Source organism: Canis aureus, chromosome 23 (genome assembly GCF_053574225.1).
Source record: "Canis aureus isolate CA01 chromosome 23, VMU_Caureus_v.1.0, whole genome shotgun sequence".
NCBI lineage: Eukaryota > Metazoa > Chordata > Mammalia > Carnivora > Canidae > Canis > Canis aureus.
In genome coordinates, this window is record NC_135633.1 from 51,114,829 (window position 1) to 51,133,884 (window position 19,056).

Here is a 19,056-nt window from a genome sequence, read left to right on the forward strand (position 1 = left end):
TTTTCAAAAGCTTCTTTTCTTTTTTTAATGTTTAGCCTAAAATTTTAAATTCTCATATTTAGACATCTACATTGTAAATCAAGATCAACATCAAGAGTATCAAACATTATTATTAGGAGGTTGCAAAACAACAATAACCATAACAGCAAAACCCAAACCTTTTGGCCGCCACATTCTGTTCCCCCATAGTTGAATGAAATAAAAAAATATGTTGGAAATTAAATATGTGCAGGATTTGTGTCATCAAAATATCGTTTTAAAGTAACAAGAACCAGATGAAATATTATCATCAACTGTTCTTTATTGAATGTGAAAGGCTAATGACACTTGTTTTCTCTTTTTGAATACATCTACATTCATTTACTTATGTTACATAGTCCATTCTGAGAGGTACTATCTCTACAGTGGGAGACTGCTTCTATTGTATACTGGAGAAATTTAAAATGTATTTATTGGGGGATCCCTGGGTGGCTCAGCGCTTTGGCGCCTGCCTTTGGCCCAGGGCGGGATCCTGGAGTTCCGCATCAGGCTCCCTGCATGGAGCCTGCTTCTCCCTTTGCCTGTGTCTCTGCCTCCCTCTCTCTCTCTATGTCTGTCGTGAATGAATAGATAGAATCTTTAAAAAATAAAAAAATAATAAAATACAATGTATTTATTGGGATGATATTTGTGGGGAAGAAAGATACTGAATTTTACACACAGATTTAATGCAAATGAATCACTGATACAAATTAAGGAGTTATTTGATATTTATTTTCAAGTTGATATTTTACTACATTTACCAAGCATGTGACTTATACTTACTACTGGACTGTAATTTTCTTTCACAGGTATTTGATATTTGTTAAATGGAATCAGAAATGCGAAAAAACTTGTATATTGAATTAGGGATACTTAGCTATAAGAAACACTTGCATTTGTGGAATGAATTTTTCTTAGGAAGGGAAATAATACTCCATTCAGTTTTGAAATTTAGAACTGGGAGCATAAATTATTTTTAATAAATGTAACATGTACTTCTATTCTCCTATGGTATAGTCAGTATGAGCAGAGATCTCACAAAGTAGGAAGAAGTAGAAAATTTAAGAGAGATGAAGAGAAATTAAGTGATGTAGATAAGGAATATGGGAAGAGAAAATCATAAAGTTAGGCATTCAGAGATGCAATGATGTAATAGAAGAATGATACAGATCCATGGTGATACCAAAAATGAGAACATGCCATACGATTTCCAGTTAAGAAAAATGTGTCTGTCCTACCTCAAACTGGCTCCCAGGCTCCTAATACAGTCAAAATTGTAGAACAAGACACTATTATATTTCAGATATGCACAAAATACCGGGTGAACCTTAGGAGGAAGCAAGTCACTATCTGGAACATGCAGAAAAGAGCATTCCAAAAATAATGGCTTGGCTGAATCTTGAAGATTGAGATATGGATGTGATTGGTTTCAAAGGAGGAAAATTCAGGCAGAAAACTGATGGAAAAAAGATTTGTGTGGCAGGAACATAAGCTAAATTTAAGATAGTGGAGGATAGAGAGAGAGTGAGGTTATAGAAATTGACGCTTGAACACCATTTCAGAGTAACTACTGTGTTCCTGCAATAATAAGAGTGGAGCAATTAAAATAAAATCACTGAGGATGGAGCCCAGGTAAACGTATTTTTAAAAAGCTCACTTTGGAGATGCTAATGTGCAGCTATAGCTGAGAATCACTATAACAGGGGACTGGAAGTCAATGAACATTTTAAAGTGAAGAAATGGTAAAATTAGATCCTTTTTAGGAAGTTAACTTCAGATTGGAGAGTGGCAAGAGAAGGAGTCTGTATGTGTATAAAGATAACTGAATAGCAGTGGTCTATGGTATTGTATTCACAGAAAAAGACAGGTAGTCAGACATACCAAGGAAGAGACTATTTTATATTAATGTTGAAACTATTTGGAATACGTGGTTTAAACTCTAACTGAATGTTATAACAAAATGTTATAAAATTTGGATATGATTTATTATATTTGCCACCTAGCTCTAATGGACCTAAGCCAAGAGCATTGGATAGAGCTTATTTTAATCCCCGTTTCAAGTCCCTTATGTGAATTCACTATTTATAGATACACTATACATCATTCTTTTTGTAAATGGAGAATTTACTGGTAAGAAACAGTTATGGTAACTCTGTCATGCCATTTTTTTTATCAGATGAAACCACTTTATCTTTATTGGGGGTTATATTAGTATTCATTCAGAAATGTTACTGTCCCTTGGTAAACAGAGAAGATTTATCAGTTGAATGGAATGGGTACTCCAAAGTGTATTAAGAAATTGGAGAAGTCAGAAAAATGTTTTCTATATTGTTTTCAGTTACTTTGGTTTTCTCATTAACAGCTATTAATTTACATAAGGTGGTATGTCTTATTTGTGAGATAATGTCCAATTTTTTAAAAATTTAGAAAAAGAATTTGGTCTACTAGTTACTCTGAGCTGTTAAAAATATTATATATATTAATTTATGTACAATAAAGACATAAATGTATAATATATGCCTAAAATGGTATAAATTATATAGAGAACAATACTTTTAATTGAATTTTATCAATGGATGAACTTAGTTTTTCCTGTTATTTTTTAATACATCTATCTATATTTACATATACAGATATATAGATAGATCTTTAAAAAATAAATGGATCTCCAGTGACTCATCTCAGAAAAGAACTCTTGTCCATTTTCTAATGTAATATTTTCAGTTCATATAACAGTGTGAATTGTGTTTTCTAGTTATTGTAATTGGCTGTATTATTTTAAGACAGTATCTAGTATTTCTTGAAATTTCTCTCTTAGAATTGGATCAGAGGCACTCAAAAACTTTCGATTTGTCGTTATCTCCCACTGAGTAAAGAAAGAGAATAGTATTTCTTATTTTCTCTTCCCTTCCTCCATCCCTTTCCTTCCATCCTTCCCTTCCTTTCTTTTTTGATTAAGAAGGGAGTAAGGAGCTCTGACCAAAAGGAACATTTGCAGTGGTAAAGGTAAGGAAATAAAAAATCAGTAAGGTTAAGTGATTTTCCACTTGCGCCAGATGGAAAGGTGTGGCATTAGGCCACAGATGCTTCTGGACTGCTATTTCGATTCACAATATTTTATTAAAAGACAAGTCCCCAAAAAGGTTACTAAAAAACTACAAAACCCCTAATACTGTTGTCATAATAATATGGCTCTCCTTAATAACTCTCTTAGAGATTTCCAATTTGGGCAACAGTCAATATATGAGCTGTTTTTCCTAATATCACACCCTTAGTCTATTTCAGAAATTTTAAACTCTCTTTCTATTTTTTTCATTAAAAACCCTTTAGAAAACCTAAGGTTATGAATTTTCTCTTCACAAAAATTTATATACGCTCATGTAGAGAAAATTTTGCATACCATTTTAAAGACTCATTTTTGTAAATAAACTCAAGAAGACAAAGGGAACTACCTAGGAGGAACATAAAATAACTTTTTATTTTTACATATAAGATTTTTTTTCCTCTAGAGTAGAAGATTGGTTAGATGCAAAAGTTAAAAATCTTCACTTAAATGATATGAAATAGCATGGAAAAGACTAAGTTTACTTTGGCAAACAATTTTAGTACTTTTTTAATCTTGTGAACTGTTGAAGAATATATGGGCACACAGAAACACCTTAAAATTCTAATTATGCATTATACAGAAAACAAAACTTCACATTTTTTTCTGAAATTAACACAATGTGATATGTTATAAATGTAAGGCTTTGAGAAGAAAATTGTAAAATCCCAAGACCTCACAATCCTGACCAAAAGAGAAACAGACATACCACAAAATTTAATTGTTAAAGATAAAAATGGCATTCACTTTTTATGAAAGAGCAGAGGTTTCACCATCCCTGCCAAGATCTTGGGTAACTGTGCAGCAATAACTTCAGACATCATTTCTGGAAACTCAACACTCAGTGCCCGGGACTGGATAAATGTATTCAAGCAGTACAGATGAAGCTGTTTGACAAGCTGTTAGTTTTACAAATGGATAAGAAACATGTAAAAAATTAATACATTCATATAATAAAACATGACAACTTATTTTTCTAACAATATAAATACTCATAAAGTTGTTTTCTTTCCAAAATAACTCTCTTCACTTTCTAAAATAACATGTAAAATATTACATACAATGAAACATTCCGATAGCACAGAAAGATTTAAAGAAATGAAAGTCATTCATAATCCCACAGGATAACTGATATGAACATTTTGGTGTCTTTCTTTTGAGTTCTTTTTTCTTTTCATACATGTATGCAAACATACCCAGGTATATACACAGTATACACAATGATATATATATATATATATATATATATATATATATATATATATATAAAATGCAATTATTTAATAAAGTCTATTTGTTAACAGGGTGGCTTTTTTTTAAATTTATTTATTTTTTTTAAATTTTTTTTTTTAATTTTTATTTTTTTAAAATTTTTATTTATTTATGGTAGTCACAGAGAGAGAGAGAGAAAGAGAGAGAGAGAGACAGAGACATAGGCAGAGGGAGAAGCAGGCTCCAAGCACCGGGAGCCCAACGTGGGATTTGATCCCGGGTCTCCAGGATCGTGCCCTGGGCCAAAGGCAGGCGCTAAACTGCTGCGCCACAGGGTGGCTTTTTTACATAACAATATATTGACTCTTCCTCTGTCAATACAAACAACCTAACATATTTCATTTTAATTTTTGTCAAATAATTAATGTAATTTTATTTTATTTTATTTATTTATTTTTAATGTAAGTAATTTTAAAAGTCAAATAGAACCCAACAGTAACAATGAAATCCAGCAGTTTTCTCATAGAGTTCTTCCCATTCTTATTCCAGTTCCCCAGATGCAACCATTTTCAACTTCTTTAGCCCATATCTTTAAGTATTTATCTCTGTATTTCTAACAAATTTTGTTTTTCAAATTTGATATTATTGATTTAGTTTCTATTATGGAACATGAGGTTTCAGCTCTCCTATACTAGATACCGCTCCCAATTATGTACAAGTTTTCTTCTCCTCATTCTCTATATAGCTTTATCTCAATTTTTTACTAAATCAATATCCAGTAATTATATTATAAAAATTTTTATTGTTCCTGCTGGATTACAGTTCCTTTCATATATGACTTATTTTTATTTTGCTAGAGCTAATCATTTTGTGTTTCTGTTTGCTTTGTTTCCTTTATATTTATCACAAAGCCATAGTCTAATTCTTTGACACAATTTTAAAAACTCATCTGAGCATGTTCAGACATACTGGTACTTCCTAGTTCCATCTTTTTTTTCCCTGGTACTAGTATTCTGAAACCCTGTGCATTACTGCTCCAATCTAGACTAATAATTGCTTAGCACAGTTAATGTGCTAGAATATCCTTTTGTATCTCTCCTGGGTTGGATCTTCTACTTTATTGTCTTATTTCAGTGTTTTATCATTAAAACATTCTGTAGACGTCCATGAGAAGATGGTATTTGAGGTAGGCTCTCTGAGACCTTGCATGTCTGAAAATCCTTTTTAAGATACCATCATATTTGTTTGATGACTTGGCTAGGTATAAAATTCTTTGAAGATTTTCCTTTCCTTCAAAATTCTGAAGCCATTGCTCCACTGTTTTCTGGGTTCCAGAATTGCTGTTCAGAAGTCCATCATTTTGAATCCTGATAATTTTTATGTGAGTTGTTTCTTTTCTCCTTACTCTATTTTAGGATAGTCTTTTTATTTCTGGTATTTTAAAATTCCTAAAATAGTGTGCCTTTGTTCAATTGTTTTGTACCTGTGCACTGGACTTTTACAATCAGAAAATTCAAAGCCCTCTGGTCTACTAATTTTTATTTTAAGATTTATTATGTAATTTCTTCACCTTGATTTTCTCTGTTCTTTTAGAAATTCCTTTTATTGGAGAATGAACCTCCTTAGATTAATCCCCTAAATTTGTTGTCTCTTCTAATTTTTCATTTATCTTTTTTGTTATTTCTTCTGAGTTTTTCTGATACTTAAATATTAGCCCTTCTGTTAAATTTTAAATTTTTGTTTCTCTATATTTAATTATCCAAAAGTATTTGCTTTCTAAATGTTCCTTCCAAATGTTTTCTATTTTTGTCTCATGGATGCAATATCATTTTTAGTTCTCTGAATATCTTTTTTTTTTTTAATCTTTTTTCTGTTCTCTGTTCTGATGCTTTTTCCTTCATTACTTTTTTTCTGTGTATTTGATTTCTGGCTTTCATTATACAGGCTTTACCTATATGGCTAATAATCCTTGGCTATCTGTTCATTTTCAGAAATAAGGTCTCAAATTTGACCCAGTGAGTAGATTACTATATTGTCCATTATTATTAGCACTGTTATTAACTTGTAATTCCATCCAAAATGATATGAGAGTCTTATTTTCCACATCTATACCTTTGTGCTTTGTTTCCTGTATATAAAATGTTTTCTAATAGGCAAAATATTTTAGAGCATATTCAGGAAAATGTATCACAATTCCTATACAATTAAATTACTCTCAAGTTATACAAATACTAGTAAAAGGATATTTGGGTGATATACATTGAAAGTGAAAAAAGCACAATATAAGTTCTGAGCAGTGTGATGCAAATACTGTTTTTTTAAAATATAGTACAAATATGAGTTCGAAGAAACTAAAGTAAAATGTAGATTAACATTTAAAAGATTATAGAAATTCAGAAGATAAACACTGATATCCTAGAACACAAAATACTTACATCATGCAAGTTATCAAGAAGTTTTGTGAGTTGGTAGAAACGCTGTGAGCTAGAGACAACTCCTTTTTGCCTCAAGCCAATTGCTTTGATGAGCTCTCTAATGTAGCTTGATCTCATCTCTTCAAACTGGTTTTGACTTCTTAGTCCTTCCAAAGGAACTGTAAGAATATAACTACAAGTGGCAGTTATGCTTAAAAAATTAACAGCAGCAGTTCGTAATAAAAATTTCTGAGCTGTGTAAAATTTGATATGCAACTCTAATATGAACATGTTGAAACAGTGTTATTGATAGTTTTAGGACACATAAACTTATACTTCTCTTGAAGAATATAAGAACAATTAAATAAAGGGCATTTTAGCTCACCTAGTTTAGATTTGTATCAATGGATTATTCATCTAACTTAGCACTTACTCAAAAGAGCATCCGTCATTCTATATTCCTGTCTCAGGAATGAATTTAGTTTATAATTATATGCACGGTGGGTCTTTTTTAAAGAAAAAGTATTTGAACAAATACTTGGATCGCTCTGTCAAGTTTGTCTTCATATAAATCTGAAGTATTTGTCATTGAGATTATTCATGGATAACTTACCATTTTTGTTGTGATTTTAGCATTGCTTCATTAAATATCCTAACTCCTTCCTGCTGATATGAAAGAAAGCTATTGATATTTCAATACTTCTCTTATACACCACCACTTCATTATACTCTATTTTTACTTATTTATTTTAATTTCTATTTTCAATTCAAATAGTTTTGATTATCTTTTTTTTGGTATACAGTACTATATTAAAAATATATTCGTTTCCCCCTTTCCAATAGTTGTATAGTTGTAGCTCTCATTTCTGCTTCACGATTCAGTGCACTGTTTAGTAGGACTTCCAGAACAATATTAAATAATAACAATGGCACATATTCCTATTTTGTTGCTTATTATTAAAATAAGCATTAAGGGAATGCTTCTTATTCCCATTTGTTATTTATTTATTTGTTTGTTTGTTTGTTTATTATTTACTCATGAGAGACAGAGAGAGAGAAAGGTAGAGACACAGGCAGGGGAAGAAGCAGGGTACATTGCAGGGAGCCTGAGTGGGACTCGATCACAGGTCTCCAGGATCAGGTGCTGGGCTGAAGAGGGCGCTAAACCGCTGAGCCACCCAGGTTGCCCTCTTATTCCCATCTGATGTTAACTGCTAATTCAGGTATTTACCTCTGTAATCTTTAATTCTGATAGCCAAATTTTAGGCACAACTTCCTATTCTTACTGCTTCTCTTATTTTTACTGTGTTGTCAATTTTACCTACAATCTTTTTTCTTAATATTTTAGGTCCTTCTGTTATCACTTGTTTGAGATGCTCTGTTGATTTCTTCAGCAACGTATCACCAGAACTCCCAATTTCCTTGTTTCATTTTCTTTGGTTGCATTTATCTTACAAACAAACCTTCAAACTTAAATGAAGCAGCTGCCTTTTCCTGCAGCTATTCTAGACTGCTGAAAGAAAAAATTACATAGTCTCTTGGATTTATATAACTAAACATTTATGATCTTGACCCTTAGCAATATTTCTATAGAAAAGTACATTTAATTTAAGCAAAATCAACTGTATATGCCTAGCAAAGGGAGAGAAAAAAATCCTTTTGTAAAAACTTTTATTCCTTGTTCTCCAATCAGACCTTGGCTTCCACTCCCCTTAGAAAAAAAATAAGGCCACAGATTTACAAAAAGAAATTCTTTGCTTTTGAGTTTTTAAGGGCTCATATAATAAATATAAAAAAGTCTTTCAAGGGTAATTTTGGCAACATGTGATTTTTACTTGGTTGTAAATTTTACTGCTGTATATACATCTGAAACAGCTCTCCTAAATATTTCTATTTGCTTTGAGCTCCTTAATTCATTTTTCCTTAATTACTACATCCAGTAATATATGATTGGAGAATTTTCTCTCAGTTCTTCTTGATTCCACAAGTGAGTTTTAGGACTTCTTGCAAATATCTTAGTGGCAAATTGGGAGATGGTGAGTCATGGGCAGTTAGTCAGATGCTATTTTAGATAAGAATACTTTTAAAAAAAACAAGGATCTTTATCTTTTGACTGAGCTAACTTAAAAATAGCATATATTCATTGGAAAAATTTTAGAAAGCATAGAAAATACATAAAAAATTATAAGTCACCAGATCCTACCATCCAATACTTTGGGATATTTCCCAACATTATATTGAGAACATTTACTTATTATATCTCTTTAAATGCTTTAAAAATAAATGTTTTAATTCTCACATTTAGTTTCACTTCACAAAATTGTAAGAATACAACTTATTTGTCTTATTTGTTATTTGAAATACTTTATTAAATCTAAACAATATTTATTATGAATATATTTTTTGATTTTTTAAAAGTGTATATACCTTAGAAGTGCAATTATTGCAATAAAAGATATTAACTTTCTTAACTCTTATACATTCCTTTTTTTTTAATAAGTTTTTTTTTTTAATTTATTTAATCAGAGAGAGAAAGAGACTGAGAGGCAGAGACACAGGCAGAGGGAGAAGCAGGCTCCATGCAGGGATCCTGATGCAGGACTCGATCCTGGGTCTCCAGGATCAGACCCCCGGCTGCAGGCAGCGCTAAACCACTGCACCACCGGGGGTGCCCACTCTTATACATTCCTAAACTTCTTACTATTTAACTGTTTTGTGGTAACTACTGAGTATTTACATTTTAGGTAATCTTTGCTTTTCACACAGAAAATTAAAATATCTCATTTTCATTTCTCAAATTATTAGTGAGGCTGAACAATTTTAAGTGTATTAATGACTTACATTTTTTTTTCTATTTAGTACTCAGTTATCTATAGGGTATATTTCAAATTTTTTTCTAAGTTTGTTGTTTAATTTTTAGATACTTTGTTACAATTTTGCAACCTTTTTAGGGCAAAAAAACTAGTAGTGCCCAGGCAACTCAACTTTTCTCATGATCCAGAAGTAAACACTTCCAACTTTTTCATCTATTTATTTTAATTTTTCCTTCTACAGAATTATCATTATTTTTTAAAGATTTTATTTATTTATTCATGAGAGACATCAAGAGAGAGGCAGAGACACAGGAAGAGGGCGGAGAAGCAGGCTCCGTGCAGGGAGACCAATGCTGGGACTTGCTCCAAGATCCCAGGATCACGCCCTGAGCCGAAGGCAGATGCTTAACTGCTGAGCCACCCAGGCGTCCCTCCTTCCCAGAATTAAACAGCAACATTGTAGTCCTGATTCTTGATTTTTTTATTTTTCACTTGTGATTTTCTTTTCTTTTTTTTTTTTTTCACTTGTGATTTTCTAGTGTGGAAAATGAGACTGTAGCTCTATTTCCATCTTTCAGATTTACCATCACCTCCACACCAGTAGTGCACAAGTGCACACACACCCCTTCCTAATCCTCATCTTCCTAATATTTTCATAATATTGGTTAAATTAGTATTCGGTATTTATTATCTTGTTATGTAAAATGCTATCACAGTCAAGTCACACATAGTATACATTATGATTTCTAGTACAACTTTTTGTTTTACTGAGAGTAAATAATCATCTTAATGGGTGTAAGAAGTGGTATCTCACTGTGGTTTTGATTTGTATTTCCCTAATAATTTGTTGAGCATCTTTTCATGTGTTTAATAGTCTATTTGTATACCTTCTTTGGAGAACTGTCTATTCAGGCCCTTGTCAATTTAAAAAAATGTTTAAATTGTTAAATAAATTGTTCTTTATATATTCTGGATATTATTATTCCTTTTCTTTATCAGATACATGATTTTCAAATTTTTTTCTCCCATTCAGTGGGTTGAAATTTATTTTGTTGATCATGACCTCTGATGCACTAAAGTTTTAAATTTGATGAAATTCCTTTTTTTCTTTTATTGCCTGAGTTTTATGTGTCATATCCAAGACAAATTGTCATATCATTGCCAAATTCAACATCATAAAGCTTTTTTGTTTTGTTTGTTTTATAATTTCAGCTCTTAGATTTAGGCCTTTGATCTATTTTAAGTTAATAAGAGTCCAACTTCATTTTTTTAATGAAGTTTTCCAAACACTTTTTGTTAAAACACTAATTGTTTCCTTGATGATTTCTTTTCCTATATACATAGGAGAGTGCTCCAACTATTTGGGTGTTGGGCCTCCTTGATTCAGATTTTCTACGTTTTTTGGTTTTTAGTTCTACTTTTGAGAAGTTTTCTTTGTCTACCAATGCCTGTACTGACTTAAATTCTGCTTTATTCTTTTTTTTTGCTTTATTCTGTATATAGGTATATATAGATATATATACACACACACACATATATATATAAACTCTGCTTTTCAATTTTCAGTATCTAAGAGCTCTTTGCTTTTAATGTGTTATTCCTTTCTCACAGTATTCAGTACTTGTTCCTTGGGTGCAAAATGTTCTCATATTTCTACAGAGGGGATAGCTTTTTAATTTTTTGAGGTTTTCATCTTCCTACATCATCTGTTTCTTCCAACTTTGTTTTCTTTCTGATTTCATTGTCTTTGATGTCAAAGGATTCTCTCAGATGCCTTGGTTATTTATATTCAAGAGTGGAAAGCTATAAGGCTGATTCACAGTCCTGTTTCAATGGGTAGTGCTTGACTATAAGCTTTAGTACAGGGCAATCTGGCTGAGCTATTTCAAAGAGAAACATCTGCTATTTAACATATTAGTTTCTTTTCTTTCTGGAAAAGAGATTTTGCAGAGAATAATCTTTCAGTCTCCTGTCTAGAGGATATAAATCTGGATGACAATGTTTTGATAGAGAGGGTGAGGTAAGTATGCTGGAAGATGGTGTCTCAACAGTTGGCACATTATTAATCTGTTGTCATCATAGGACCCCTCATCCTCAACAGTGCCTACAGTTCACCTCTGTTATATCCTGTTATATCCAACTACTCTCTGTTATATCCTCTTCAGGAACTAAACCTAAGCTCTCTGAATTGGAGAGGGACAATTTTATGGTTGGGTGATTTCTGGATACAGACTTTTAAAAGAACTTTGTGTTAACTCTACCTTCACTCTCATCTCAAAAAATCATTGTCCATGAGAGACTCCTAACTCTGGGAAACGAACAAGGTGTAGTGGAAGGGGAGGTGGGCGGGGGGATGGGGTGATTGGGTGATGGGCACTGAGGGGGGCACTTGATGGGATGAGCACTGGGTGTTATACTATATGTTGGCAAATCAAACTCCAGTAAAAAAATATACAAAAAAAAAAAAAAAAAAAGAAAAAAAAATCATTGTTGTCACCAACTGAGAAACATGCCAGAGATTTGGCATTGCAAATCAAGGTACTTCTTGGCTTTTCTTGTGGCTTAAAATTCAACCTTCTTAGTTATGCTAAATTGGCTCTGCTCACTGGCTTGCAGAATTTTATTCTTATTCATTCCTCTCATTCTCTTTTATTTCTTTTTTTAATAATAAATTTATTTTTTATTGGTGTTCAATTTGCCAACATACAGAATAACACCCAGTGCTCATCCCGTCAAGTGCCCACCTCAGTGCCCACCACCCAGTTCATTCTCTTTTATTTCTTAAAAAAAAAATCCCTTTAGTAATATTTAAAGTAGTTTGAGAGGGAGCAATGGTGTGTTCAACTTGCCATATTTTCCTGAAGATCTTTATTTTAATTTTTAATGGCAAATTGGAGGTTGATACTTATGTATCAAATCATTGAACTTCTCCTTTACCAACTTTCCAATTGCATTTATTTTTAAAAAGGTATTCCTTATTTGTAATCTCAAAATCATTTATATTCCTTTTCAAGTGTTTTTAACATTTTAAGACTGTACATTTAACTTAATTATCTGGTATTTATTTTAAGACATAATTTGAGCTAAATATCCAAACTAAGTTTTCCCCAATGTAAAATTTATTTTTCCTAACAATATTAATTTGCTCCATACTCATTGACTTACAGTGTTTCCAACAGCATATTAATATATGCTAGTCTGACTTGACTAACAATTTAGTGTATCTATTCCTGTTACAGTGTATTAATTAGGCACATTTCTAATTTCCTTCTTCACCTGAAAATTTTTGTAATGCTTATCTACTTATTTTTTGAGATTTAAAGATGAATTCCTTAAAGCTTTGCTAAGTCTCTCCTCAAAAATCCCATTAGGATTTTTATTAGAATTTGCAGAAATCATTAGTACTATTCACTAAATATTGCTGTTTTTCCCTTTTCTTGAGGCTGCACGTGGCTAAGAATTTTGTTTTCTATAGTATGTGACTAGAAAATATATATATATGTCACTTCCTTCCTTACCAATGCTCTAGTGAGAAGTGTATATCAAGATATAGCTTCCATGTGCCTGAGTACCTGAGTGATGGCAATGAGCAGAGCCTCCCTGTTGATCTGCATTGGACATATAGTGGGGAAAATACATACTTATTTTTTTTTGTTAAGCTACTGAGATTTTGGGGTTGTATGGCCCTTCTGCATAATGTAACCTATCTCTAAATATATAATTATGTTAATTATATCTACTAGTCTGAGGAATTTAGGATTATCTATAACATAACTGCTATAGGATTCATTACTGCCAAGAAAAGGACAGGACTTAACAACTGTCATATAAAGTTTATTCTAGTTGACTTTCTTGGCTAGTTCCATATCAATACTTTAGTCTACTTTATGCTCTTTTATCAAATTAGGCTTGAGAGTCTCTGCTCCAAGGTAAGAGGATAGGGCTATGGATCCCTAGATCCTATACTGGTCCTTGTCTTTATACAGATTTCATGAGGAAAACTTCCTTTTAAAGAATTTAGGTTTTTTGCCTTTTTTCCTGACCCACCCCTCCACTATTTGAGATTTGTGCTACTTGGAAGAAGTCCCTGAAAAGATACTACCAAGAAGGACCCTTGGCTCACCTTAGCTCCCTAACATTCTCTTTCAAAGCACTGAGTGAAAGAAGGATCAATTCAGATATTCAAAGGCTGAGCCTATCTGTGCATGGATAGGGCACAGAAAAAGGTGAAAAGTAAAAGCAGTTTTTAAAAATTTTCCAACCCAAACTCTTGAGTATCCACTGAGGCAAAGGTGTGTGTGTTCCTTGTGTATGAGAAAGAATGAAATGGATATCTACCTGTCCTTCTGGTGACCAATGCTATGTTTCATGTTTCTCCTGGGTATAGAGCTACAGTGCATTTCCCAGACTGTCTTACAATTAATATGGGTCAAAGACTGTGGGTAGAAGTGACATATGACACTGCCAGGCCTCACTTCCAAATCTTTTCTCACTTATTGCTTATCTTCTACTTAGATCCAACAGGTACTTCAAGCTGCTATGAATGGGTGGAGGTTCTATACGGAAGGAACATGGGTTTTCTTGCTAACTCAATGGACTGTGAATATGAGTGACAAATAAACTGCTATTGTATTATGCCTCTAATCTTTGAAGGTACTTGTTATAACTGCCTATTCTGATATAAAAAGAGTAGTTCCAAATAAAATTGTGTATATTATACAGTAAGCGCTTTGTGGAGTGGGAGGAGAAGGAAGATAATTTATCTTTATGCAGTATTAACTGGCTCATAATACCAAATTAGGTGAATGTGAAAAAGTAACTTAATCATGTTTTATCTGAAAAATAGAATTGGCTGAACTGGTGGGCTATTTTGCTATCATATAAAACTTGAAAAATATAAGGTAATTTTATCAATGTCTGTGACAGTGTATTAGGTGTTTCTCCTTTGCAGCCACAATCTAAGATTCATACCTCATGTATAATCATCTGACCATATTGATGGGGGAACAGAGGACTAGCTGAGAACAAAGCACAAGCCCAGGGCAGCACATTGACAAGTCCCTGAAACTGGCAGAGGACATTCCTCTACGGACCCAACTGCCTTGATGTCCATATTTGCTAAGGGCAAAAGGCAATCTTAGCCTGACCCCCAGGAGCCTGTAAGTCTACTTTAACATATAAAAATTCCTTTAGAAATTTCCCTTTATCTCTATCCCCCAAGATATATGTTGGCAATCATCTTCCAAGTACATGGCCCACCAACAGACTTCTGAAGGGTCTCATGATTCAGGTGTTATTAGAGGGTAACAAGTGACCTTTTCCCAACAATAGCCAGGCCCCTCAAGGTCCTGGAAACCTTGCTTCCAAAATTCCTTATCTCTAATTTTGTGCTATCCCCAGACCCCTCCAAACTCCCAGGTATATAATCAGTCACCCCTCACAGGCCCAGGCAGTAGCTCTTCCTGCCCACGGGTCCTGTCCTCGGGCTTTAATAAAACCACCATTTTGCACCAAAAACTTCTCAAGAACTCTTTCTTGGTCATCAGCTCCAGACCTTACCTATATTCCAAAACTTCAATATTATCATTTGAGACTTTTCCAATGAATTAAAAATTAAGAAAGTAAATGTCTTGTAAAAGTTGCTTGTACTCACTTGTATTAAGAAGTAGCAATACTTTCATACACAGGAACTCTTCCTGGCTAACTTGAAGCTTGACAAACTCCTGTGGGATCTGCCACATGGTGAGGCATAATGAATAGAATGATGATTCCTTCATCCTCTGTCTTGTATCATACACAACACACAAAGGAAAGAGCAACAGGAAAAAAGAAACACACAATGTCTTAGCGAGTTTGTGTAATTTATCAGAGAAAATGAAATATGGTAACTTACATATTACAGAAAATGTCTTTTTGTAATCAAAATAAACTTTTATTAGTTTATTCTATTCACAATACTGAATTTTTGAGGGTAAGAAATTTTAAAGTTAGGAAATCAATTAAATACATATTGACCAAAATTAATATTCTCACTTTTATTATTATATTTTAAAAACTTAAGGAGTTGAGAATGTGGAGCTGAGGAACACCCAGGGAATCATAAATTTATTGATTATTTTTTTCTGTTAAAAAGTACATATTTAAAAAAAAAAAAAGTACATATTTTTTTGTGTCTAATCCAAAGGGAGAATGGATTCAATTCACAGGAACTGAAGAACATAGAGTAGTTCAGTGTATTCAGGGTAGAAGTTACACTAAGAACTATTCTAGGGGAAATGTATGGTGACAAAGAAAAGAGAACATTACAAAGGATTAAATAATTGACAAGGTTGAACACTAATTGTGAAGATTGAGGAAATTTTTTTAAAGGTATTTTCTCAACCATGTGCTGTTCTACAATACCCACATTAGTCACATGCAGCTAGTAAAAAGAAAACTAGATTTTGACTCAGAAGAGCTAAAATTAATCCTGACTCTCACTCATATTCTTTGGCAGGACATGTAATTTCTCTGAGCCTGTTTCCTGACCTGTAAAATGAAGGACACTGATTCCTTCCCTGTTTCAAGGGATTAAATGGAATAAAATATATGAAAATTACTTGTTAACTATAAAGACAAAAGTAACTTAATATGTCATTAATTCTGAGTCAGCATTCATCATTTGAATAGCATAAATATTTCCATGAAAAAATTCTTATTCAGTTTAAGGTTGTATGTAGAAAATTAGTTATAGTAATTTAAATATAGCCAATAAAATTGAAATATTTATCTTTCAATCTTTAAAATAACTTACCAGTCTGATATTTCCTCTAGGAGGAAAGATAATATCTTTACTCATTGAAGGTAAGTCGATACTTTCAACCAAAAATACTTCTAATTTTCATCATTATCTTCATTAGTACCAAGGTATAAAATTTTAATTTGGTAAACTAAATATTTCATTTTGAGTATATTTAAGTATATTTCTTGATACATTTTTAAAGTTTAAAAAAATGGATCTGAGATGACTACTATATATTGAAACAAAAGGGGCAATCTCCAAATATCAAATTACTGATATAATGATACAATTTTATTTATTTTGTTATATCAAGCTATATCCTGAGATAATTCTGGTAAACCTTACAGGAAAATTCTATCTATTCTATTATTATAGATGTATAAACCTCTATTGGAATGTAATTTTCAAGATTATCCTACATATACATTTATGTGATAATACAATAAAAAATCAAGTTACTACTTACTCATTTAGTATTAGATCAGGTGCAAAATATAGCATCTGCCCACTGACATGTTTGTAAGATCTCCATCCTAGTCCAAACACCATTAAGCTCATCCAAGAATACTGGATGAGAGTTATTTGGTCATCAATGTGTAAATTTCGAAAACCTACAAAACAAATTAAATAAAATGATCTCCAAAATCACTTGTGCTAAAATGTTGAAAATACATAGAAATTTGAAAATAGATGTAAGTAAGGTAATATACTGTTTTCAATTTCAATGTATTTTATACGACAAATAAGGAAATATTAATACATAGTAGTGCCTGAGAAATTAAAAAGGAACAACTTTGAAGTAATTAAAATTAATCACTTTGGGGGCACCTGGGTGGCCCAGTCAGTAAAGCATCTGCCTTGGGCACAGGTCATGATCCCAGGGTCCTGGGATCAAACCCTGCATTGAGAGGCCTGCTTCTCCCTTACCCTCTGCCTCTGCCTGCTGTTCCCCGTTTGTGCTCTCTCTATTCATTTTATCAATGAATAAAATCTTTTAAGAAATAATAAAATAAAACTGGTCACTGTTATTTAGCATTTCTGAGAATTCACTAATTGACCATCGTCCATCAGTGACACATACAACATTCATCTATTGAGACTCACTTGTGCGCTAGGCACTGTGTTAAAATGGTTAAGAGGATGAAAGACTGAAACTTTGCCCTTAAAAGATACTCACAAGCCAAGAGGAAAGACAAGCACATAAATTCAGTGATACAGAAAGTTAACAGGGAATACATCAGGAATTGGGAGGCAGGTCAGGAATAACTCCTGAGGAGATCACCCTCAAGCAGAGTGTATTCAGATTGTTGAAGAATCTTAAATCTTTGGGATTTAAAAATAAGCTGATTTTGTTTTATAAAACCACTGTTTTCAATTTTGTTTGATTTGCATTTAATATCCTTTAATTATGCCTTAGGTAGATTCCATAGTTTTATGGTCACTTTTTTTGGGAACAATTCAGTCTCATTTTAAATGGCCATGTGGTTTAAGAGGTTTAGAGTGTGTGTGTGTGTGTGTGTGTGTGTGTGTGTGTGTGTGTTGAGAGAGAGGAATCCTCTGATCTTTCATACCTTTACAACCTCTTTTAGGCCCTGTTCCAGTGTTGGAGATAGAGGGAGGATGGTAGGGAGAGAGCAAATGCACTGACTCAATGGTCAAAATATTCTCTCCACCTCTTTTTTTTTTAATAATAAATTTATTTTTTATTGGTGTTCAATTTGCCAACATACAAAATAACACCCAGTGCTCATCCCGTCAAGTGCCCCCCTCAGTGCCCGACATCCATTCACCCCCACACCCCGCCCTCCTCCCCTTCCACCACCCCTAATTCGTTTCCGAGAGTCAGGAGTCTTCATGTTCTGTCTCCCTTTCTGATATTTCCTACCCATTTCTTCTCCCTTCCCTTCTATTCCCTTTCACTATTATTTATATTCCCCAAATGAATGAGACCATATAATGTTTGTCCTTCTCCGATTGGCTCATTTCACTCAGCATAATACCCTCCAGTTCCATCCACATCGAAGCAAATGGTGGGTATTTGTCATTTCTAATGGCTGAGGAATATTCCATTGTATACATAAACCACATCTTCTTTATCCATTCATCTTTCGATGGACACCGAGGCTCCTTCCACAGTTTGGCTATTGTGGACATTGCTGCTAGAAACATCGGGGGGAAGGTGTCCCGGTATTTCATTGCATCTGTATCTTTGGGGTAAATCCCCAGCAGTGCAATTGCTGGGTCGTAGGGCAGGTCTATTTTTAACTCTTTGAGGGACCTCCACACAGTTTTCCAGAGTGGCTGCACCAGTTCACATTCCCATCAACAGTGTAAGAGGGTTCCCTTTTCTCCGTATCCTCTCCAACATTTGTGGTTTCCTGCCTTGTTAATTTTCCCCATTCTCACTGGTGTGAGGTGGGATCTCATTGTGGTTTTGATTTGTATTTCCCTGATGGCAAGCAGAGCAGCAATAAATGGTGCTGGGAAAATTGGACATCCACATGCAGAAGAATGAAACTAGACCACTCTCTTGCACCAGACACAAAGATAAACTCAAAATGGATCAAAGATCTAAATGTGAGACAAGATTCCATCAAAATCCTAGAGGAGAACACAGGCAACACCCTTTTTGAACTCGGCCACAGTAACTTCTTGCAAGATACATCCACGAAGGCAAAAGAAACAAAAGCAAAAATGAACTATTGGGACTTC

General features: G+C 33.3%; 1 protein-coding gene across 3 annotated transcripts in view; it reads right to left on the bottom strand.

Annotated features, from left to right (window-relative positions):
* Positions 1-283: 283 nt before the first annotated feature.
* PGR (progesterone receptor) overlaps positions 284-19,056 on the bottom strand; it is a 108,101-nt gene continuing 89,328 nt past the window's right edge. For all 3 annotated transcript variants that reach the window (XM_077867601.1, XM_077867602.1, XM_077867603.1), the window contains 4 exons: positions 16,811-16,955; positions 15,217-15,347; positions 6,772-6,929; positions 284-4,023 (listed from right to left, as the gene is read on the bottom strand). In XM_077867601.1, the coding sequence (XP_077723727.1) occupies positions 3,868-4,023; positions 6,772-6,929; positions 15,217-15,347; positions 16,811-16,955 (590 nt within the window). In that variant the 3' untranslated portion in view covers positions 284-3,867. The remainder of the gene's footprint in view (positions 4,024-6,771; positions 6,930-15,216; positions 15,348-16,810; positions 16,956-19,056) is intronic.